Genomic DNA, 25,533 nt, shown 5'->3' with positions numbered 1-25,533 from the left:
TTCCCATTAATGTAAATATTTCTGCTAGGATCAGGTGGTGCTATAAATGCAACATGTGCAGTCGTTGATATCCTGGAGTGAGTGGAGAAAAGCAATGCTATACAAGCCACATATGAATGTGGCTCTCACCCGCAGCATCATGTGAAATGAGATATGGTTTTCCAGTTGCTGAATCCGTGCATAAATGATATTCAGTTTCCATGAGGCAGATGACAGGGAGGACCCCAGTATATCCCCATTTGGACAGTGGAAACTCCCTGTGGCCGTAATATTGAAAGCAACACACATCTTTGTGTCCAAAGGTATAAATTCCTTGAGCTGTCACATCTTGCTGGCATTAACACAGATGGTCCTCACTTACGTGTGTTGTACTTGGTAGTGATTGATGATTTGCTGATCATTTAGGCCATGAAAAGTAAGCTAGACTCGCCATTGCATACATTGCCTCAAATTGCATCTGTGGGATAGGTCCATCCATTTCCTGAAATAAAATTAACTTTTGTTCAAATGAAACAGACTTGCTGGACATTACTGTTATGCATACTAGTACTTTATTTTCCATTATTTACATTTCCTGCTTTCAGAAATTGGATCCTCACTGTTTCTGAATCTCCACACTTGATGTTTGGTTGTTCATCTGCATATATTATCTTCCCCTTTTCACACGCTGTTACCAAACGGAAATGATCTGTGCACCCCTTGTCATTGACTGGGCAACATCCCATGTACATTCATGAACCACAAAAATATATTGTTGTGTTATGTAAAATGTTTCTGAATCCTACCCATATCATTTGTGTGATTAATTTGCTTAGCATTGTGGAGTAGCAACATTAGAGCTTTATTACAGAGTTGTTTTTTATAAAACAATCTTGCATATTTTAAAGGTCATGCATGATGTTAATTCAGTGTATTCTTTGTTGTTTTGTTTTCCTTAGATTGATCATTTTGGATTTGCTGAAGATGCAACTTTCAAACAACGGTATTTGGTATCAGATAAATACTGGAGTGAAACAGGTGGAGTTGTACTCTTTTACACTGGCAACGAAGGTGATATAACATGGTTCTGCAATAACACGGTAATAAGCTACAGACTTCTCTGCTGCTAATATTTTGTCTTATTTCAGTGTTCAGATCTGGGTTATTTTCAAAGCTTTGTTGAGAACTTGTCTGTCTTTGACTTGTTGATGGGTACTGTGAATGATGCATTTTCTTATTATGCAAGTATTGCTTAGCAGCGGTTAAAGAAGGTGGGTGGGGTGATGTCTGTATTTACAAAGACCATAGAGTTTCAAGAAGCAGCAACAGGTTTTCTTTGCTCTGGTTTGTTTTTGGCTGTATCATTCTGATATCAGTCTCTAGAGTGACTGTGATTCTACTAGCAAAATTGTGCATGCTCACTGTGCACGACCAGTCACATGATCCTGCTCCACTCAGCATCCTGTTGTACCAGTTGCTGCCTCCGGCTTTCAAGTAGTTCAAATCAAATTTAACAAGAGTTTGTTTTGGATGAGTGGATATGATTATTATTATTTTTTTTTTTCAGAAGTCTTGGTTCTAATACATAATTATTATAGATTATTGTTACATTTTAGATGAGTTGTTTCCTTTATGTTGACACTGTTTAATTGACATAAATGCTTAATGTACTCTTAAGACCAAGTTTGTACTTTTCTCTGGGAATCTTGGAAATGTATAATTTTGTCAAGTATTTTCTTTTGTAATTTCTTCCTCCGCAGAATTTATGCGTTCTGTTTTGCAAAGCAACATTGTTCGCACTGACACACTGGTCAGTAGATCAGACTAGTATGCCCTCTCCTAGGTAAAACTGTAACCAAGTTATAGCACACCAGGATGCCATCATGTGCATATTGCCAAGTCTTATTGTCTGCACAAATGCACTTAACAGTAAACAACACTGCCTTTGTTGGTACACTGCGTAACTGGAATGCTCTGCCTTTGTACTAAAGCTTGCTACGTAGCTTCAGTAGATTCAGCAACCTGGTGGATGGGACTTGCATGTATATCTGTAGTAAACTTTGCTTTCATAGTTTGCTTCTATATATGCATGCAAATTGCCACAAATAATGCTGCAAGTATTCCTTAAATCTGCCTCTCTGGATTTGCTGGTGTGTGCTAACTTGATGCTCTGACCCTGTGGGTGCAGGCAGTAGTAGACTATGTTGTTTTCGTAAGTGTTTGAGCTCTGATTCTCCAAAGATACATTGACAACAACTTTGCTTCCACAGGTATGTTGTTTTCTTTATCATTTCTGTGACTGTCACACTTGTAGTCATATTTATGTTTTTATATGTGTCAAGCATACAGCGTTTTTTCAGGACTATGAATCTTGTGATCACTAGAAAGAATTTTTTCAGGGGTGGATATTCTGAGATTACTTTGTGATGTCTTGCATTAATTAAAATACTTGTCCAAATTATGCTTTTTTCTAAATTTATGCATGCATGTAATGAGACTTAGTGATAGACAACAGAAGAGATGCTTGTTTGGTATTGGGATGTCCCAGTTTTAGTTGTTTTTTTTTTTGGCAATGATTTTTTTTTCATGCAGTCAAGTTCACATGGTTTGGAGTGGACTCCCTATTTGCTGAACTGTTCTTTTCGTGTTTGAGTCTGATAATTTTCAAATTATTCAGGTTTCACTTCTGAGGATGTGATAGACCAGTAACAAGTCTACATGGTGAGAAATCCCACTAATGTGGAAACTAATACATGGGAGCTGCGGAATTCAAGGGCATCAGTAGATTCTCTTACTTAAATTAAGTCCTTTAGGAATGCTGGAAATTCTTAACAGCAGTAATTGTCAGTAATCGCAGTGAACATGGAGCATCACTAAGCAGCATTACAAGAACAGAAGGAACTTACTGCTCATACATCCCAGACTGGACAGGTACATGTGCTTTAAAAAAAATTAGAAGTTAAAGTTGATGAGCTTGAGAACCAGATCAGGAGAAACCATCTCCATCTCATCAGACTTTCCAAGGACCGGAAGAAGTGGACCCAGTATCCTTCACTGAAAGGGTGGTAACAGCTCTACTGCATAGGCAGTCCCTAGTCGTAGTCAAGAGAGCCCTTCAAATCACTAACAAAGCCAGACACACACTGGATATAGCCTAGACACTTTATTATTACTTTTTTTTTTTAATTTTAAGGTTCATGAATCAGTGGTTAGCAAAGATAGAAAAGGGGGGACCAGTCTGAGGAGTTGCCATGACACTTGTTCTTTTTGCCTTAGTTTATAGTGCATCACTTCTTAGTAGAAAGCAAGCCTGTATTGTACTAGCCCAGTACTTCAGAGACAAAGGTTTTACTTTGGCTTAATGTGTACAAAGGTCTCAGCAGACTGTGTTATTTGTGTATACAGCTGAAGCAGAACCCTGCTTGGATGCTCTATCTGGATCATCTGCATAGATATCATGTCTGTCATTGGGCCCCTCATCTAGAGCTGCCAGCAAAGAAACCATTGATAACAAAAAGAAAGACAAGAGCACATTTAAGGGTTTAGTGAGTAGTTTGTGGATGTAGACCAGAGAGGCAGTGAAGCAAAAGCTTGATGCTTCAGTGACTATGTCCAATAGATATCAACTTGATTACGGTTGTCTACATCAAACAAGGGAGAGTGTGGATATCTACTCTGAACCTTTTCATGGTATAACTGAACTTAATTGGGAAGGAGCATGATAGAGCTGATGCAGTCTCTGAAAAGTCTGTGAATGTATCCTAGAGTGTATTCATAAGTATGTTATGCCAGAGCATATTTTTGGGATGGGATGATGCTGTGTGTCTTGTGACAAACTTTTTCTTTTTGTACCCTCAATTCTAGATGGTAACATTTGTTGGATTTGTGACTGTCATTTGTTTACATTAAGGGAAAGGTCTAGGCTTTAAATGATAGCTTCCTTTCTTATCATTGATGAGACACCATGTTACTAAATTATTTTCTCTTCAGTAAAGCAGGGTAGGCAACTGAATACAAAACAGCTAATAGGACTGTCTCTGCCTTTAGGTGGCAGACATTCCAACAAGCTACAAGATGCAGTTATAAATAGCGTTCTGTTCTATTCTATTTGTAGTCTTCCTGCAGCAATACCAGTGGAAATTGTGGGTGCATAATCACAGCCAGATGACTGTTTACCTTAATTATTTTGTATGCTTATTGCTGGGAGTTGTTTTCACTAGAATTTTTTGATATGTTAAAATGGTTGTCACTACTTTAGTAATTATAAAATTTAGGTTGGAGCTATGTATTTATTTATTGATTGATTTTTGATGATCGAGTAAGCGATCTGGTCTGTTGACCCTTTTTAGCTATGACCTGTGCTTGTAGAGCAAGATTAATCCAGTTTGCAAAAATGTAGTGACAAAAAAAAAAAAAACAACTAACATACAAATATCACAGATTAATTTCTGTGCAGACAAATATGCAAGCATTGACTATTTATACATATTTGAATACTAATTTATAAATCAGACATACTGAATATTAACCCACTGTTATCATGGCAGCAGTTACATGGGGATTTTGCATGGAGGTGTTCTTTAATGGCTTCCTTAAAGCCTCTAATAGTTTTTTTTGTTTTTGATTTCAGTAGTTAGGTGGTTCTAGGTTGCCAGTCCCAGTATGGAAAAAGCTCAATGCAGTTTTGATGAGTTGGTGTGTGTATGAGTTATAATGTATGCAGAGGTTTAATTTGAGAGGGAGCAGTAACCTATTTTAAAATTTTAAAAGTTAAGAGTGCTTAAGAAAAATGTAGCTGTTTTAGTTATTGAAAGCTAGTTAGTGTTTTTGGGCAATTTACAATGTTGGAGTAATGGGACTGCTTGAGAGATAAATCTATATATGCAGTTCTCTGAAGTTTTGTAGCACATGGGTATTAAGTGCAGAGTGTAAGACAAGAAAAGGTAGACCATATTCTAATCTAGATATTAATACATTTTTGTAGCAGTGGATGAGAGAGCACTTGGGGAGAGATGAAATGTTCACTGCATTGTTCACTGCTGCAGTAGACTTAGCTATATGGGTTATATCCTGCCAAGGATATAACAGCCGTCCAGCTTCTGTATCTTCAAGGCACCTTCTATGCACCCAACTATCATGCAGCTCAAGCTGAGCTGACTAAAGGACAATTCTGGGGATCAAGCTCTTCAGAGCTTTACTGTTAAGGTTTTGGATCCACGGTCAGCTTATGCTGTTCCATTGCTGGGCAGCCCCTTGGTGGGGGGGCTTCCATTTCATAATTGTATTTGTTAATGAAACTTTCCTCTTCAGCAAAGTTATTTTAAAGCTAGGAGTTTGTTTTAATGGGCTGTCATGAGAATGTACTGTGATTTTAAATGGGAGCACTATTTTTTTCTTGTCAGGTTAAAAGTTGTAAAAAGTAAATGAAAAACATTTTTTTCTGTGAAGAAATTGTGTTTATTTTGTGGGACAGGCAACATGTTTTAAAGTGCTTTTTTCTGTGAAAAAATTACTTTAAGACTTTTTTTTTTACCAGCATTTGCTGCTTGTCTTCTTGGGAAAGGGGCACCATTTTCAGCTTGAAAGTGGAACAGCCTGTTGGTTCCATGGTTGGTCATTCTTTCTGTCGAAAGATTTTACTCTTCTAACATATTCTGGAAGAATCACACCAAGTTCTTGTAAGCAAGTAAAACAGCTTTATTTTACATGCATGGAGACCTGCTACATGATGGTAGTATGCCAGCAGTCTGGCTACTTGTACTTTAAGTTCTCCTTATATAGACCCTCCTGCAGCACACAGAACATTCATTAGAAGTGATAGTTTGATTACTTGTTTTTACCAGCCAGTACCACAGTTATTCTTGCACCATTAACTTTCTTATCAGCAGTTTAAGATTAACTTCTGCATTCCTCAGTGATCAACATTTTCCAGAACATTTCAGTTTGCATGCAGTGAACATTTTTCTGCTTAACCCTTTAAATACAGAATACAAAATATGTTGACTTCAGTATTTTTCCACATTTCCCCCCTTACAACATTTTGTATATTGTTTATTTTACACAATCCCAGATCGTTGTATACCTTCTCATAATCAGAGAAATATGCTTTTGTAGCATTGGCAGAGATAACCTTTGATATTATCATTTTGATACATGGTATGCAACAGCAGCCAAGCAGCAAAAATATGATTGCACCAACACATACAGCAATTAAAATGTTCATCAACACAGAACCCCAGTTTCCAAACAGATTTTGGAAAAAGTCAGTCAAGGGGTTTGGACCAGGTTTAGTCAGTTCAGAAACTTGTTGAATTATTTCAAGATGGCTCTGAATCGCATGCCGAGCAGCACTCGTACCTCCTTTCACCGCTAGGGTGAAATCGAGCGCCATACGGTTCTGCAACACTACTGTTCGCGCTGAAAATGTCGCATTACTCAGAGTCTCTAACAGTTTTGACAGTTTTCTCAGTTCCCAGATGGATTTTACTGTCCCATACGCTGGCAAAATACCAGCCCAAGCAATTACATCATCACCTAGGTCCATATGTGAGAGTCCTTTGCTGCTGACGTGTGCCAAGTCATGGTGATAAATCCATGACGCATCAATGTTACCTACGGGATTAATAGGTTTATTAAGAGAACGTGCATTATTTTACCTTGAGGCAATGCATTTGCGTGTCTGATAGCTGGTATCAGATATCCCAAAAAACAACTTCCTGACGAGCCATATGGTAACCATTTATATGCTTTCCTACCACAAATAAAATAACAATCATTTGTTTTGATGGTAATATTGGTTGCAAATTCATAACTCCCATTTGGCTTTAGCCCTTAAATAACAGGCCATATACATACAGCATTTTTCAACAAAACTAGTATCATTTACATTGATGTCTTTTTTTATAGCTCCAAACTTGGTCTCACACTGCCCTTCTAGGGTACAATTATGAACTATTGCCAAATTACATTGGCTCAGCCTAACTTTCCCAATCTTTTGAAAACACACTGTTCTGTTTAGAAGAGGCAGCGCCACCTTGTCTCTCAGTGGTACTTCTGTGGTTTCAAACAACAAACTATTCCAAGTATCATTTGTTCCCAGAGGGGCTGTCCCTAACATTAAGCCACTATGTACAGTAGGTATTGCAGTACATACCCAACAATTTGAGACATTCATTGAGGATGCATATGCATATTTAATCGCTTGATATGTATTAAAGTTTGGATGCCAGCTGGTGTGTTTGTCTCTTTTTGAATGGCTAGCTTCATTAAAAGACAGAAATATTACAATCACAATAGTTATAAACAATAAAATTTTGCAATAGAACCATTTTCTCTTATTCTCATTATTGTCCTTCATGGTTACTGCTGTCTGTTTGTTCCTCAGGGGAATTCAATTTTTTATCTAACTTAAAATGTTTTACAATGCGTTAGGTGGATCCATGAGGACCTTTCTTTAATCCGAACTGCCATTGGAGTTGCGATGACTTCCGTGATTTTGTCGTCTCTTGAACCTGAAAAACAATCATTCATTAAACAGCTGTTAGTATTGGTCAGCATTTTCCTCATGCTATCTCCTCACCCAGGCAACAAGTTTTGCCACTCGGAATAAGGTCTCCCGTACAATAACTCAAATGGGGTGACTCCTTTTGAGGTGGGAGTTGTCCGCATGGAAAGGAGGGCTAGAGGTAGACAGGTAATCCAAGACTGATGTGTCTCGGCCATGAGTTTTCTTAACTTGCCTTTTAGAATGCCGTTGTGGCGTTCCACCAACCCTGCTGACTGTGGGTGGTAGGCACAATGGTGTTTCAATTCAATTTGGAAAACTGTAGACAGTTTCTAAATGATCTGATTGACAAAATGCATGCCATTGTCAGAGTAGATGCGTGTAGGAAGTCCAAAGGACGATGTGATTGACCAAAATTTTAGCCACTGTTTGAGCATCCGGATGTGTCACCGGAAAGGCCTCAACCCACTTAGTAAATGCATCTACTATCACTAACACAAACGTCTTTAGTTGTGTCGGGGTCAATTCGATGAAGTCCATACATATTGTATGAAATGGATAGGGGGGTGTTGGAAATGATGCCGGAGCAACTCTGACCCCTCCCCCGTGGTATTTAGCACATACTATGCAGGATAGACAAAAACGTTTTGCATATGCAATGAAACCCTTGGTCCAAAAGGTAAGGTGGATAATTCTAACCATAGCTGCAGGGCCCAGATGGGAAGGGCCATGCACAACTAGTGCTGCATACCTAAAAAGATTAGTAGGCAAGACATATTTATTATCTGGTCCCACATAGATTCCTTTCTTCTGTCTAACACCATACCTAGTCCAGAGTTGTTTTTCCTGTACTGTGCTAAGTTCCTGCATGACTTGTAAGGTTTGCAAATCAAACTTATCTGTTGGTTGTAATTCTGTAGGTGTGGTTTCAAGTGAAAAGGTACTGGACATAGCTGCCTCTTTGGCTGCTTTGTCTGCTAGGGCATTACCAAGTGATACCGGGTCCTTAGCATGGGTATGAGCAGCGCATTTACAGATGGCCAAATCCCATGGCCATTGGACGGCTTGTAGTAATTCAAGGATTAGTTCTTTGTGCATGATGTCTTTCCCCGAGGTTGTAACCATCCCCCTGTTTTTCCATTGCTGAGCAAACACATGTACCGTAGAGAAGGCATATTGACTATCCGTATAGATAGTGGCATTCCTGTCCTCCGAAAGGAGACATGCCCTTGTCACAGCAATCAGTTCCGCTGCTTGAGCGGATAAGTTCCCGGGGAGTGGTCTTGCCTCTATTATCTGAGTTGCAGTAGTAACTGCATACCCTACCTGCGTGGTGCCTGTTTCTGTTTTGCATGCTGACCCATCTACAAACAGTGTCCAGTCCGCATGTAGTAAGGGTTGATCTTTAAGATCCGGTCTTGGTAGAACTTTAGAATGTATGAGATCTAAGCATACCTTCAGCAACGGGTAGCAATGTCACTGGATTTAAGGTAGTGCATCTCTCAATTGTTATGTGTGGCTGTGATAACAGTGTAGTCATACAAGATAAATGTCTGCTAGGTGACAGAAATATTAACTTGTCCTGCAGAAGGATGACTGCTACAGAGTGCGGGACTTTTAACGTAAGATCATGGAACAATACCAATGTGGCAGATGCTTGTACCGCCAAAGCAGCTGAAATTACTGCTTGCACACAGTGTGGTAATGCTCGTGCTACTGAGTCTAATTTGCTAGAGTAAAATGCCAATGGTCTTAACTTATCTCCATACATTTGCATTAAAACAGATGTCATAAATCCCTACTTGCAATCTACAGTCTGTATAAAGGTCTTACTGTAATCTGGAAACCCCAATGTCGCTGACCCAGCTATCAGTTGCTTGATTCTAGTGAATGCCTGTACTGCCTTGTCTATCCAGTGCAGCAAATCTTTGCCATCGGTATTGCAAAAATTAAGTCTGATAGCGGGTGCACTAGTTGGGAATCCAACTACGACAGAAGTTCGTAATGCCTAAAGGACATCATTTCTTTTTTGTAGTTGGCATGGGGGTTTGTAAAATAGCATTCTTTCTACTGTCATCTAATCGCCTGCCCTTCCCAGAGATAGTATAACCCAGGTAATGTACTTTTAATTTACAAAATTGTAACTTAGACTTATTTACCTTATGTCCTTCGTGTGCCAGAAAGTGTAGTAGTCGAATAGTCTTGGACTTACAGAGTTCTTCGCCAGGAGGATATCACAGCAGTAGGTGGCACCCTTGGGCGGGTTGGAACTGAGCCAAATTGGTGGACATCTCTTGTGAGAAGATGGTGGACTTAGTATCCCTGCGATAACCTGGTATAGGTATAACGCTACCCATAAATGTAAATGCAAACCAAAATCTACCATCTTCCTGCAAGGGAATAGAGAAAAAGGCATTACTGATATCAATTACAGAAAAGTAGTTATCCATAGGAAGGATATCGTTCAGCAGAATAGACGGATCCGGGACTAGGTACCACCGCGGCATTTATTGCCTGTAAGTCTTGTACCATCCTCCATGTCCCATCCGTTTTTACTGGAAATAAGGTATTACGGTGAGTCTGTGCACAGAATTAATACTCCAGCTTTCAAAAGTGCTGTGATTACTGGTAAAATGCCCTCCTCTGCCTTTCTGCTCAAGGGATACTGTCGTTTATGAGGTCTAAATTCTGACTTGGGTGTAATCTTTACCTGTCCTGCTGTTCTAATCAGTCCGATATCGTGCTGACCACCATAATGAGTTTGGAATTGTCTGCAATTGAGATTCTTCCATGGGGTAAGGAGACATAGTCATAATGTCCCAGGCTTCCCAGAGGTGCACGGTCAGTCTGGCTTGTGTCTCCCAGTTAATTTTTTGAACCTGAACGCCTTTACCTGCCAACTGTTCTGGTGTCCATCCTACCCATTCAGTTATTTTCTTACCCACGAGGTACCATGACATTCCTTCACCCTCCGTGACTGAAATATGTGTGGTTAATTCATTCTTATACAGCAGCTGCATATCCCTTGTAAGGCTACATGTGACTGCAGAATTACCTAGTGTGTCCCAAAAAAGGCTATGCAATACTAGTTTGGTGACTTTAAAACTAAGAAATTTCTTTTTGTATTCTAAATCAGGTCCGGCACATCTTCTGTAATACATTGTGCAATGTAATGGATCTGACACCTTTGGATTTGTTATGCCGTATTTGCTTAATGCCAAATTTGTAAGAGCCGTCACTACACTCTGGGGGCCTGTCTCTATCAAATCATTACTATACCAGTAATGTAGATCTCCCTGCCCCTCTAATAGCATTGCACTATTCGGTTCAATTCTCCTTGCCACCATCCCAGTGGAGGTTGGGACGGCTGCTATGCCGAACACTTGCATTAAATCTCTTCCTAGTAAATGTACTGGGCAGATTTTTGAAATTATTACTCGGAACCGTATGGTTTGGTTCGTCTCTGGGTCGGTAAACCACAGAGGTTTGGACAATGGCTCTTCGACCATTTGCTGCTTTTACAAGCACATATTCATCCGAGGTAACATCGGATGATATGGCAGTACTTCTGACTAACGTTCGTGAAGCCCCTGAGTCACAAAGAAATTCTATGTCTCGGCCCTCAACTTGCAATGTGATCACTGGTTGGGATTCCAATTGCATAGTTGATGCTAGTGCTGTTAGATTTACCATTTGATATTCCTCATTTTCTGCCATTTCCTGTCCCCACCCATCATCTTCACTTGTACCTACTTCCCCATTCTCACTTTCTTCTTCTTCCTCATATCCTCCATCTACGTCTTTTGACCGTCATATAGTCATGCGGTACCACGAAGCAACCATCGGTTTCTCCGGTCCTCTGCAATCTCTGGTGAAATGTCCCTTCTTACCGCTTAAAACATTCCCCTCTTTTGCCTACCTTGAAATCCTCAGAATGACTTATGCCTCCCGTCCTCGTCCTCTTCCCTGCCACGCCCTCTTGGAACCTTGAACTAACATTAAAGTTCCATCTTTACTAACTGTAAAAGTCTGGGCTTTTTATCTTTTTCTTCAGGTATTTCTCAGCATGTCTAGCATACTCCATAAGGGGCTGTAGACATGCTGTCCTGTGTGTGATCATATGCTTTTGTATAAAGTTACCAATGGCTGTCTTGCAGGCCTTTAGGAATGCATTTTTCAATTGCTGTTCATAGGGCGAGTCATTTTCTGATTTTCTGCCTTAATCAACCCACTATGAGCATCAAAACATTGTGTGAGACGATGTAGATAACTGTCGGTTTCGTCATCTGATTGAATGCATTGATTAATGCAAGTCCAATCTGCCTTGGGCTTCCAATGTTCTTCTATTTTATCTAAGAGAGTCTGCATTCTGGTTCTACACACTTGGAAGTTTTACTATCTTCCTTTTTAACAAAGTACACATCTCTTTCACTTGAATTACCACACCTTTTTTTTTTTGTTCCCTATGTCTCTTATGCTTCCTCCAGCCATTTCTGTGCCTGGGGAAACCCCACCTTCTTTTGATTCCTTGTCTTATTTCCTGCCTGTTTGCGCAGTAATCTTACTAGATTTTGACATTCTGACTTATGTAAACATCCACTAAACCCATGATCTTTTTTCCATTTATCTAAATATTTTACATTCTTTGGGTGTAAATCAAACATAAACTTTTCATCTTCAGTTTTGTCGCCTTTGGCAACTGGTTCCTGTTCCCATTTCTCTGAAACTATTCCTGTTCCTGAGATCTCTTGTATATGGAATTTATTCACATATACTCCTTATACTTTGAGAAAATTTAATTTCTCCCTTGACTAGTCCCTTAAAATTTAGACAAAAATTCCAATCAGAAACAACAAAAAACTAGCGTTTTGCTTACCTTTGTGATTCCTCCGCCCTGTTTCGCTGCCACCTCACGGATTGAATCTGGAAAGAGTGACTGGCCTCTAATTTCAACCTGTTTCAGTTGGAGGTCTTTCATTCGAGGAGAGCCTGATCTCTCTCCACCTGCAGGTTTTCAGCCTCTCTTTGTTTGATTTGCAGGAGCCGCCTAACGTGCCAGTTATGTCGAAGATTTTACTCTTCTAACATATTCTGGAAGAATCACACCAAGTTCTTGTAAGCAAGTAAAACAGCTTTATTTTACATGCATGGAGACCTGCTACATGATGGTAGTATGCCAGCAGTCTGGCTACTTGTACTTTAAGTTCTCCTTATATAGACCCTCCTGCACGTAGCACACAGAACATTCATTAGAAGTGATAGTTTGATTACCAGCCAGTACCACAGTTATTCTTGCACCTTTAACTTTCTTATCAGCAGTTTAAGATTAACTTCTGCATTCCTCAGTGATCAACATTTTCCAGAACATTTCAGTTTGCACGCAGTGAACATTTTTCTGCTTAACCCTTTAAATACAGAATACAAAATATGTTGACTTCAGTATTTTTCCACACTTTCAGCTACAAAAAGGAAAAGTTAAGCTAACAGCCTTTGCCATTGCAGCAAACAAACAAGCAATTTGCCTCAGCCACTGATGGGTGACTTTGCTATGGCTGTTAGTTCCATCTCAGACTACTTATCTTTTACCCCAAATCCATCTGGTGTAACACCTACAGCCACTATGGACAGGGGGTTAGCCACATCTTCTGCAGCTGTTGGGGTTGCCTCAGTGGGGAAGGGGAAGCCTGTCTTGTTGCATGTAACAGGGGGAACAGGGAAAGATTCCCTGTTTTGACAAAATGTTGTGCCCCTCCCTGGGGAAGCTGCTGCTGCCATTAATAACTCTGTTGGTTTCATCTTTTCTGTCAAAAAGAAACAGAAAACTAAACCTGTATTTACAACTCCTCAAATTTCCTTAGACAGGAGTAAAACAACAAAACCAGCTGTAGTCCAGTGCATAAAACAGGTTTAATGTTGAAGCTGAGCACTTTCATCCTTAAAGCAAACTCGGACTTCTTCACAACTTAACAATTGTGCACACAAATTCTTTATATAGATCTGTAGCTAAATCACATGGCTTAAAACATTCATGTGGTACACCAGGAATTCATATAAGAAATAATTATAAGTTTATTTTTATTACAGAATTATTACTAAGACAAATAAATAGTAATTTACAACCCACATATTGACATTATAATTTAGCAGATCTTAATTTAAGAACACTCACTATTGAAACATTCTCATTAAACCCAGGACTTTGTTTTGCATTCAAAAGCAACTGCCAGATAAGCTCTTCATATTCAAGCAAGGTTTCTTAGCCTTAAATTCTGGTTGTTCTATCCACTTTTTCAACATTAAATAAAAATTGTAAGACACTCACATTCCATAGCATATTTACTTAATGCATTGTTCTTAACTTTTTTTCAGAATATCCTACAGATGCTCAAATATTCTTTCTTTCAAAACTATTTCAGTTTTGCCCACATAAAAACTTTCAGATGAAGTACAGAGGGCAGTGTAGACAATACCAGATACGTTGCAGTCAAATGAGCCAGGAAATCTCAAAGACTTGGGGTAACTCATCTTAATATTGGGCATCATAAATATACCTAAACAAATCACAACAGCTACATTTTTTATTTTACCCAGCTTAACATTAAGTCTCGTACTTTTGGTCTCTAAAATCTGTTTTATATTCCTATTCCTTCTGTATACAAACTGGTGATAATCTCCCAATTTATTCTTAATTGTATAATTAAAGGCTTTTTGCCAGTTATCTAAAATATCTCAAATCATTTTATCTAAATATGGATAAGGCAAGCTCATAGCTTTATTCAAATTTTCATTAAAATGTCTCACCAAAGAGGACAAATTCTGTTATTTAAATTTGGCTGGAAATCAAAATTTTTTTGAGTCTTATCTCTTCGGCTGCATTATTAAGTAGTTTAACAGGGTAATCACATTATATTAACATGCATTTTAATCTATATATCTCATGTTTGGATGGAAATCAGCATTTTTGTGTCTAATCTATTCAGCCGCATCATTAAGGAGTTTAACAGGGTAATCACATGATATTAACATACATTTTAATCTATATATCTCATTTTCAAATATTTTATCTGTTATTAAATGAGATAGACCACTGCGGTGGTGGTGTTGCGGTAGACCACTGCGGTAGCATTGTCGCCTCACAGTAAGACGTTGTCCTGTTTGATTCTCAGCTAAAGCGTCTTCTGTGTTGAGACATGCGTGAATGGGCGTACCTTCATTGAAGGTTGTGCGTCAGAGCTGGCAACTCGGTACGTAAAAATCTACTGCCAATCATTAGCGGACCGGAGTTCCGCTGTGGCGACCCTTAACTGGGAAAAGTCGAAAGATACAACATTAAATGAGCTAGACCGTTCGTCCTCTTATAAGATTAACTTTCTGTCTGCATGGATATTGCTAGTAAAATGCAGATATGCATTCAAAAAAGTGGGCTTCCTGAAAATAGTATGGTTTGATCATGAGGGCAAAGCCCAAGTGATTTAATAAAGCCAAACTTGGGTAAATCCTCATATACCCATACTACCCATGAGTCGGTTATTCCCATTATACAATGACATTATTTAAGAAGGAAATTGCTTACTTTTCTCAAGTAATGTCTTTGTAAAAGTGCACCATAATGTTCCTCTGCATTGTTTCCTCATTCTTCTGCATTTGTTGATGCACTGTGCATTTGTGTGGGACTTATATTCCCATGCTTGCACAGTACATCAGTGTTGTTGAAAGCATGCAGTGGAGGTTGAAAGATCTCCATTGCCTTTTTTTTTTTTTTTTAACTATAAAATCCAGACAATTTAGAAGTACAAGAGAGACAGTTCAGAAATACAAGGAAAATTAGGTACATTTGTTTTGTTTTGCAGAATGTACATTATTTTCCTCATATTTTCTCTGCCCTCCATTTTACCTCTTAACCTCTTAGCTCAAGAAATGTGGAAAAAGCCCTAAATAATGAGGGGCAAAGGTCCCAAAATAGGGACTGATTGTAAATGTTGCTCTTATAAGTTTAGAAAGCTGCTAGAATAACAAAATTTGTGTTATCATGCATTGCACAATACAGGACCAACAGGAGGCTGCCCCCCCCCCCATCTCATTCCCCACCATCCCAATCCTCTCTAGCTATCAGCACTCCTCAGAAGCCTTTGACATCACAGAAGGATCAGGACAGGAACATAAGCCACAGAGGCAACCAGAACCGACAGAGTTCCACAGGATGAATTACAGGACAACCGGGACCACAGACAATCCAGCTACCAAGAGCACCAGCACCTTCACAGAGACCATTTTTTTCAGGAAGACTAATATCGACAGCACAAGCCAGCACTAGTACCAGAACAAGAACGACGACCACCACAGCCCCAGAGCCTGTCTCTCTTACCAGGTTCCCCCTACCACAGCCACAGTGAGGAATACTACTACAACCTAGTAAGATTCCAGAAAGCAGAGGAGGAATTCCAGAGGTCTCGGACTCTATCCATGAACCCCCAGGGAGACAGGAGAACCAAACAGTGGATAGGGGTGAGGGAAATACAATACCTGAGCAATCCCGATTGGAACCCTGACTACAACCCAAGTCCCAGGCTCAGATGGAGGAACCAGCCACAACAACAGGCACAATAACAACAATAACAGGTGCTCCACTTATCTGGAAACACTCTGTTAAAGCACTGATTGAAGATGAAAAAGTGTGTTGTCCAGTAGACTTACTTTTGTACCAAGCTGCAGGAGTGAGGTTGCTCGGGTACTGATGGACCTTAAAATGTTTGTTAGGAAGCTCAACTTAAGGGTACAGTTTCATGGCAAAATTAATGACATTGAAAATAAGCCTATTGATGAAACTATAAAAAGGCCTAGCAGCTATTGTCCACCAATACATCAGGCATTAGCTGCTTTCAAGTGAAATGTGAGATGGATATCAGGAAACTACTTAAAAAACCTCCTAAGAAAAAACTTTATAACTTAACACAGGGAGAAAGAAAAGCATTGATCGAGCTAGGCAATGATAAATCCAGGTGTGTAATGAAGGCAGACAAGGGAGGAGGTATACTTGTGACTGATACCACTAGCTACAACCAAAAGATAGAGAACATGCTGGAGGATAACAGATTTTATGAGTTATTTACTATGGATGACATAAAAAGAGCATATGATTTATGGAACACTAATCTCAACACATTACAGGAAGAAAAACTTATTACTGAAAATCTTATGGAGCCCATGTCCACATTTACCTTACTTTTTTGGAATATCAAAGCCACACAAGAACAGAGAAGACCCACCTTATAGACTGGTGGTAGCAAGTGGAGGTTCCCTTACTGAAGCCACAGCCATTTACCTTGATTACTTGCTGAAACCGTTAGCAGAAAAGAATAAGTCATACATAAGAGATTCAATGGATTTTTTGAGGAAAATAAAAAAACATTACAGTGGAAGCTGACAGTATTTTATTAACTATTGATGTGGAATCCTACACAGTGCTCCCTCACAATTACTGTATAACAGTAATCAAGGTACACAGGCACAACTGCAAAAGTTAAACAAGCTCATTAATCATGTACTGGACTTTAATTTCTTTACTTTCTGTGGCAAACACTACAAACAAAAAACTGGTATAGCAATAGGGGCTGCCATGGCTCCCAGCATAGCTAACATAGCCCTGGGCAAGTGGGAGGAGGACTTTGTTTTAAACAACACAGACTACATGCAGCATATCACATGCTATTTACGTTTTATTGATGGCATCTTTATTGCGTGGGAAGGTGACACCTTGAAGCTTGGAGATTTTATCACTTACCTCAGTCAAACAACCCCCTTCCTGAAGTTTACCTCTTTCCATAGCTATACTTCAACCACTTTCTTAGATATGCAGATTTCCAAGGACACCAACAATAACAGAATCACCACTGATCTATTCAGAATACCAATGAGGGTTAACTTATTACTCTACAGTAAAAGTCTACATCCTACAAAAAAGAAGTATAATGTAGTGAAGTCCCAGGGCTCTAGATTTAGCTATAATTACCACAGAGATGGAACCATTTTTGAGAAACCTGAACAACTTAGAGAATGATTTTCTAGTGGGAGGCTATGAAAGTCGGATGTTAAAACATATCCTGTAACCCATTATAGAACTGAAAAGGACTAAAGAACCTTCACTTAACCTCCCCAGTTGGAGAATGTTAAGAAATTCCACAGAGAATAACAAATGCAAAAATAGCTGCATCCTGACATACACTTTGGATTATCACAGTATCAAAAATGTTATTGAAGAAAACTGGACCATTGTCACAGGAAACCCTTTTCTGATTAACATCTTAGGTGAAGCCCTATCCTTTGTTTATGGGAAGGCCAGGAACATTAGAAGTTTTGTTGAATTTAATCCTAGACCATATGAGAGAAACACTAAAAGATGTGAAGCTAAATGTACATTTTGTATATTTATACAGCAAGGTGATAGTTTTTATTGCCCTTATTTAAAGAAAATCATTAAGATAAAAAAAAAGTAATTTACAAGGCACAGTGCAACGAATGTGATGCATTCTATGTGGGCAAGACTGTAAATAAACTTAAGCATAGAATTTCATGTTTTCTGTCAGAAATTCGCTCTGGATGTAAAAATAATGCACTAGCCAAACACGTTTCTCTTCAGAAAAGACACACAGGTTTAAGTTCCAGATCCTGGATCGCATTGACATGGGTGATCTTGAAAGAGACATCCCGAATATTCTGGAGAAACATGAACTCGTGGCAATTAAAGCTGAACTCTTTTAGGAAGCCTGGACTAAACTACTACTGTTCAATTAAAAGTGTACTGGAACTTAGAAAATTGCCACATTGTTGGTTTTAAGTACCATGTTAAATCAATTTTAATTTGTGTATATTTTGTTTCCATCATTATACATTTTTTTTTATTATTTTTTCTTATTCTTGTTCTCTTTTTTTCCACTTTATTCAAAATGATGTGCAATAACAATACTAACTAATTATACTATAATATTTTTGTAGATAGTTTTTGGCGTTCTTGTACACAGACCTGAAGAAGTCTAGAAGGACGAAAGTGATCTTTAACAATAGGTTATAAAAATACAAATAGATTTTTTTACATGCAAAGTGTATATGTATATATTTATATATATTTTTGATTGCCAAATGGACTAAGGTTGATATATTTCCAGCCATGTAGTATATTGTCTTGGATAAAATCACAAACTTAATAATCTCCTTAATAATCTGGTTAAATAAGAGGTACCACATAATTATAACTTTTATTTAAAATGCATAACGGTTATATTATTATGACAGCTACTAAGTAGGGCAGGACCAGCTCGAATGTCACACTGATTGGGGAAGGGATGTGAATTTAACATGTGTCCTAATAACACTTTGTTTTACAGCACAATAAACCACTCCCTTGCCTGATAAACAGTATATATATATATATATATATAGAAAGCTTGTGAGGAAGCTATTACTCTGTTATTTTTATTTTGCTTGGATCGCTTGTGTGTGTACTTAATGAAGGATTTTCGACTGAAAACAGACTGCCTGCCTTGCTTGGATTACTTTAGAATACTTAGTAATTCTGTACAATATTTCAAATTATATATTTTTTATTATTTTTTTGACTTAAGACGAGTTTAAGTTTGCTACTTCTACTAGTATTGTCTGATCTGATTAATATACAGTGATTAACTAGAGATACATGGACTGAAAATATTCCACACAGAGAAGTTTCTTGCACTGTTTTAAATTTGTGAAGGAATGACAGTCATGCATACTTGTGTATCACTTTTAGAAAAGACTTTGTAGAGACCGCATCTAAGAATTTGCATCTCCTAATTGGAGTTTTATGTGAACAGTTAGCTTCTGGAAACCCTTTTTTGGCCATGGTGACTGCAGTACCAGTGTCATTCTGCCAAGATTTTTGTACATTGACACATTGGAGTTGGATAAGCTACCCTCATAATTACAAAACATCCTTGCCTTGTTTTGGGACTCTAAAACTGTATAAATGTCTCATAAAATGTTAATACATATTTTGTTTTATGGTTTAGGTCTGCCTGATTTGTGTAGTTATGCAAGAAATGCAGCAGTGGGCCAGTGCTTACAGGGAAGGTAGTACCCTTGCCTTATTTGGGTACTGCCAAAGTTAATTGTGGTCACTTCTTATACAACCCCGGCAGCAGGTTCATAAGATTGAAGATTTTGGACCCCAAGTGTCTCATTGAGCAAATTATCAAATGTCTACATGAGCTTAAAGTTTTCTGATAGAATTTGTGGCCGTCCTTGCAGTTTAGTTAATGGTTTGCCCTTTATAGAGGGTAGTTGGCTAGACAATGGCATTCTGCTTGATGTGTTTTTTTTATATGAACGGATCATGTTTTTGTGAAGTTTCATGCTAAATTCTGATAATCTCAGTTTAGGTGGCGGCAGTTTTTCCAGATGAGGAGTCTGCACTGCCCCTGTCCGCACCATTCTTTATTTCTTTGGGGTTATTGAAGTGTTTAGGTGGCTGTTTTAGTCCCCCTTGAAATGTAACTGTATGTAGTATAACTGTTATTATTTTTTAAAACTGTTTCTAGGCATGGCATTTATTGTTTAAGCAACTGCATTTGTAGCAGCACTGTCCTGGTCATTTTATCAGAAGAGGTCACGGGCAAGATAAATGTTATGCAATTGAATGCATATTGTTTCCATATGTTTTCCATATGCTTTGGGCCTATCCTTGCAGTCTTTGGACTCGAGCTTGGTCTGTTGCTGCCATTATCATGTGGGTGTCTGTTTTCCCTCTGATGCACAGTTCTGTTTTTTTGGGAGTGATGGTTTCCAATTGCACCCTTATTGGAGAAATGCTTTAATGGGATTCCTTTGTGGTTATGGCCTTGCTATTTAATTTTTCGAAAGCCTTACCAAATGACATTATGAAGGAGTTTCATTAATAAATATCTTGCTTAAAGAGGTAGATGATTCACGCCATCTGAAATTATTGAAAATTAATGAGGGATTCCCTTCCATTAGTATCAGAATAATCATGTGTGAAATAGGTCTGTTTTGTATGTTTTATGTAGTGTTTTAGTGATATTGTTTCTATGTTGTTGAATGTGTTTGGGTTTAATAAAGCTTGTTTTGTTATTATGTATTTGTTAACCAGATGAGGGGACTAGTCCAGTGTCAGGTGGGATTTCAAAGCGCTTGTGCTCAACACACTCTAAACAATCACTAGCATGTGATTTTTGGGACTTCTGTAAGAAGACTGAGTGCGGTATTCCAGAGGCATAGTGATCGTGGATTTAGTATATACTAAGTAACAGGGATGTGAGCTTGCACGTATGGGAGTATAGTGGGGCTTTACTCACTTGCAAAAGTACTTTAGCAATGTTATTTTTTTATTGTACTTTTAATGATTTTTGTTCTGTATTAGTGTTTAAAGATCACATTTTGTAAGTGCCGATCACGTTTATCACATTTTTGCACTGAAGCTATATTAGTCAAAGGAAGTTTTCAGTCATGTCATGGGCTGATTAACATAGAAATAGTACAAAGAATGTGGCCTTTCATGTACATGCAATCATGTAAGTAGCACTCTGAATTATAGATAAATACAGTATATATGTTGAAGCACTTAAACTCTGTAAGCAGCACAACAAGAAACAAATTTAATAATTGTATACAATATGTAATGTAAAAGATAGTAAACTGTGCAAGAAGAATTGCTATATATATATATATATATATATATATGACTATTTATATATATATATATATATATATATATATATATATATATATATATATATATATATATATAGATGTCTGTGTGTGTGTGTGTATATATATATATATCTGGATCCCCATCAGATGATAGAAACTTCATTTGACTGAATCCCATTTGACTGAGACCATAAGACAGAAATTTCAATATACTTCAAAATCACTTGACTGAAACCCATAATACTGAAATCTTACAATGCTTAATTTCAACATACTGAATTGTAAAGTGGAAGATATAAAGCCAGAATAGGTGGGGCGCTACACCCCCAAGCCCCCCAATGTGTGGGGACGCAGAGCCCCCCCACACCCCCAACTATATATACTAACTCCAGGATCGCACTACAGTGGGGAAAAGGTATATGCCCTTTTCTGGTTTTATATTGTCCACTTTACAATTCAGTATGTTGAAATTTAGCATTGTAAGATTTCAGTATTATGGGTTTTAGTCAAGTAATTTTTAAGTATTTTGTATATATAAATGGTTTTATATATGTGTGTGTATAATTTATATATATATGGGTCAACGTCAAACCATCAAAATCCCACATAATTGAAATCCGCTTCATTGAGATGAAAAAGCAAAACTTCAAACTTCACTTATGGGAAAGGTTACATTATCAAAAATGACGCCTGGGAAAGAAACTACTTGGCCACCATGGACAAATTACACATAAAGTAAATCAAAACTCACCAAAGTGGGGGGCTTTGCCCCCCCCCCCCTAACTAAATATACCAACTTCGAGAGCGCACTATAGTGGGGAAGAGGGCAAATACCTCCATGGTGGCCAAGTAGTTCCTTTCCTGGGTGTCGTTTTCAATTATGTCAGTTTTCGACAAAAAGCACTTTTGGTGATGTGGTCTCAGTGAAATAGGATTCAATATTCTGGTATTTCGATATTTTGAAGTAGATCCATATATATTTGTGTGTGTGTGTGCGTGTGTGCGTGTGTGTGTGTGTGTGTGTGTGTGTGTGTGTGTGTGTGTGTGTGTGTGTGTGTGTGTGTGTATATGTATATAAATCAAAGACTTTAGAAAAGGCTTTTTATATGCCAAATGAGTTGCAAGAGTAATACACAGGGGCTGCTAACATATAAAGAAAAGGTAAATAGTTTTAGAGAAAAAGGTACAGCAGTGAGATGAAATTGATTTCCAGACCTGATAGAACAAGGACTTCAGTTGCATCATCTAGTGCTGGTAAGGTGGGCGAGAAGTTCAGTTAAAAAAGTACAGTAGTCATGACACTTTCATTTCTAATGCCAGTGGGCAGAAGGTTCTAGTTAGTTGGGGCAGTCTTACTGAAAGCTTTCTATATAATATTGTGCATAGAGTTGGGCCTTTTTCTGTGTTAATAACTAATTTTGAGAGAATCTGAATGGATGAGTATAGATAGCTTGTTACAATATCATGGTAAATTAAAGTTTGTGTAAACTATACATTCCTGGTTTAAGTGGGAGAATCTGCTGAACAACAGACAGAATCTTGTGGGCATTTCCAGAGAATGTTTATAACATCTGAGCCATCCCAAAAAAAAACTATGCTGGTCTCTCAGTGCATGTGTATAAAATCTGAAGAAGCCATAAAGTATCTGAGTGAACACAGTATCAAAAGTCTCTCGTTGGTCAGCAGTACTTGGTATGATGGAACTGTTAGCAGTAGCAGACACTCGTGCAAGAGAACCCTGAAATGTGTTGCCATTCTGAAACTGCTCAATATAGTAACTAGTCTTCTGGTATACTGCCTAGCCTTAATTTATCTCCAAATTTAATGCAGTATAATTCCATACCTTTTATCAGGGCTTGGATGAACCGTTTTTCTTTTATTTATTTAGAATTAGAGACAGCATATTATAATTGATTAAATATAATTTATCAGTCTCAAAATTATAAAACAAAAGAGAACAAAATGCAAATAATCCAAACAATAGTTAATATCTATCTGTAAGATATGAATTTATAAACTATATACAAATCATGTCATAAACGTATACTTAATGTGGTTCATAGGTGTTTACGGGACTATTGACCCGAAGGACTTTATACGCCTAGCCATTTGCACCCAATATAATACTAGAGAAACCTAATATAAAGGATCTTGCCTAAACTCTAGATCTTAGTTAGCAATGACTACCCATATCTAGGAGGGTCATAGGTGAAATTCCCGGCAGGAATTTACGGTTTCCCATCCAGGTTATGCTTAAATGGGCTATTAGAGGGGCTTTGTTTGATGTGAATTGGTAGCCTATTCCAGAGAAGTGGTAACCTCTGAGAGACATATCTGTCTGTCCAGCAAGACCTTTTCATGTCGCAGGCCAGGTTAAGGGCCCTGGAGCATGTGACTCTTGTCCCATTTGACTTGCAGATGTACAGCGTTTCCATTAGGTTTGGATCTGAGATTGCTCTGAAGGCCAGGCACAAGTCTCCTCTAAGTAGTCTGTATGCTACTGAGTACAGTAACAGTGACTTCAGTCTGTCAGTGCATGACATGAGCTGGAGACCCTGAATAGAAATCTCTGAGGTCTCACAAGTTGCTGCATGTGCCTGGTAAGGTACATATCAAAGGGAGCATTGTACTCAATTATTGGCTGGATGAGGGTCAAGTACAGGGGTGTTATGACCTCTTTCACTTTCAAGGCAATGCCTTTGCTAAAGAGGTGTGCAATATAGAATGCCTTCCTTACCACAGTAGACACATGCTGGGCAAACGTTAGGCTACAGTCAACTTGTGTTCCCAAGTTTCTCGATACTGAGTTGTTACCTAGGGTATTATTATTTATATGATATTTGGCAGGGATATGTTTTTATTGAAGGGGATGATAATGCATTTTTTAGCACTGAGTTTGAGTCCATGGCTTTGGCACCAATCATTAGTTTGTGTAAGACCCTCTTGAAGTATATTGACATAATTTGGGGATTCAGTGATTGAACCTAATTTGCAGTCATCAGCAAACTGTCAGCCACAGCCCCTCTGTTTTGGCCTGAACTGTTCCAAACAGTAGAGGTCCCTGCACTGACCCCTGTGGAACCCCACTGGTGACAAGTCTGTTGGTTGAGGTAAAGTCCCCAACTTTGAGTGTGATCTGTCAGTGAACCAGTTAGCAACCCACCTGATGACATACGGGTTGATGTTCAACTGGGAGAGTTTATCAATGATGCCTAAATGTTGGATTGTGTCGAAGGCCTTGGGTAAGTCAAAGTAGGCTGTATGCACAGATTTGCCTTTGTCTATGGCTCTGGTGACATTTTCGAAGAAGTCCACCTGTTTTAACAGGCATGACCTGCCTTTGACAAAATGAAGATCACCTATATCCTTATTTATAAGGTCCATGATGATTTGTTTCATGGCCTTACAGAGAAGGCTGGTTAAGCTTATAGTTCTGTAGTTCCCAAGGTTTGTTGCTGTACCCCCCCCTCCATTATGAAGGGGGATGATGGTTGCTGTTTTTCATTAAGCAGTAATCCAGTACTCAGGTTATGGTTGAAGAGAGTACCTAAAGGAGTTGCTCATGTTTTTAGACCATTTAAAGTGCAAACTGGGATGCCATCTGGTCCCATAGAAGCTGTGTTTTTGGCTTTGGAGAGAGCATTAATGTCTTGCTCTTTGGTGATGCAAGTTGGGGGAGATGTAGAGGGAATGCTTTGTGGAATGTTTGGGGTGGACAGGGGGTGAAATTTTTGCCAGATCTGTCAGCTAATAGATTAGTTATTTTTGTGGGATCAGTGTGTATGTTGCCATCCACAGCTAGTTCAGCGCATGTCTGGGTCCTACCTTTTAGGTTACGGATATAGTTGAAAAATGCATTATGGTTATCCTTGGCTATGATTGCTAAATATATTTTGAAGTTGCCCTGAGAGGATTTCCCACGTTATCTTATTTTTTTGTTCAAGCAGAGGAGGGTGTTGTTCCAGTGCTGGGACCTCTCTTTTTTTATTCTTAGACAGCCACTTCTTCCTCTTGTTGTATAACTTATTAATGCTAGATGTCCACCAGGAGGTTTTTTTTTTCTTGAGGATCTTGTTTTGAGCCTATCATGTCAATACATTTGTGTTAGTGTTTGTACAGGGCATTTGTGTATACCTTAGTATAGTCATCAATGCCATCTGTGTGAACAGGAGCTTGGAAATTATTTATGCCGTCACCTAGGAGGGTATATTTAGCTTTGGTGAAATTTTTTAGCCTGAGTTCATGTAAGAGGGGTTCAGGTGTTATAGCTACTTTAAATGTGACTGATTTTGTGAAGAGATTTAGCCAGTGAGGGTCCTATACTTGTGGTGGTGCAGTGGTCACCCATGTTG

At 38.5% G+C, this 25,533-nt stretch overlaps 1 protein-coding gene across 1 annotated transcript in view; it reads left to right on the top strand.

Moving 5' to 3' along the window:
* The window catches only part of LOC122801697 (prolylcarboxypeptidase), a 755,483-nt gene that overhangs the window by 235,853 nt on the left and 494,097 nt on the right, over window positions 1–25,533 (top strand). The window contains exon 2 of the mRNA XM_044071210.1: window positions 939–1,079. Coding sequence (XP_043927145.1) covers window positions 939–1,079 — 141 coding nt within the window. The remainder of the gene's footprint in view (window positions 1–938; window positions 1,080–25,533) is intronic.

Source organism: Protopterus annectens, chromosome 5.part0, assembly GCF_019279795.1.
Source record: "Protopterus annectens isolate FY-2018-M chromosome 5.part0, PAN1.0, whole genome shotgun sequence".
Classification (NCBI taxonomy): domain Eukaryota; kingdom Metazoa; phylum Chordata; order Ceratodontiformes; family Protopteridae; genus Protopterus; species Protopterus annectens.
The sequence above is the reverse complement of the archived record's forward strand: the minus strand, read 5'-3'. Positions and strand labels throughout refer to the sequence as shown.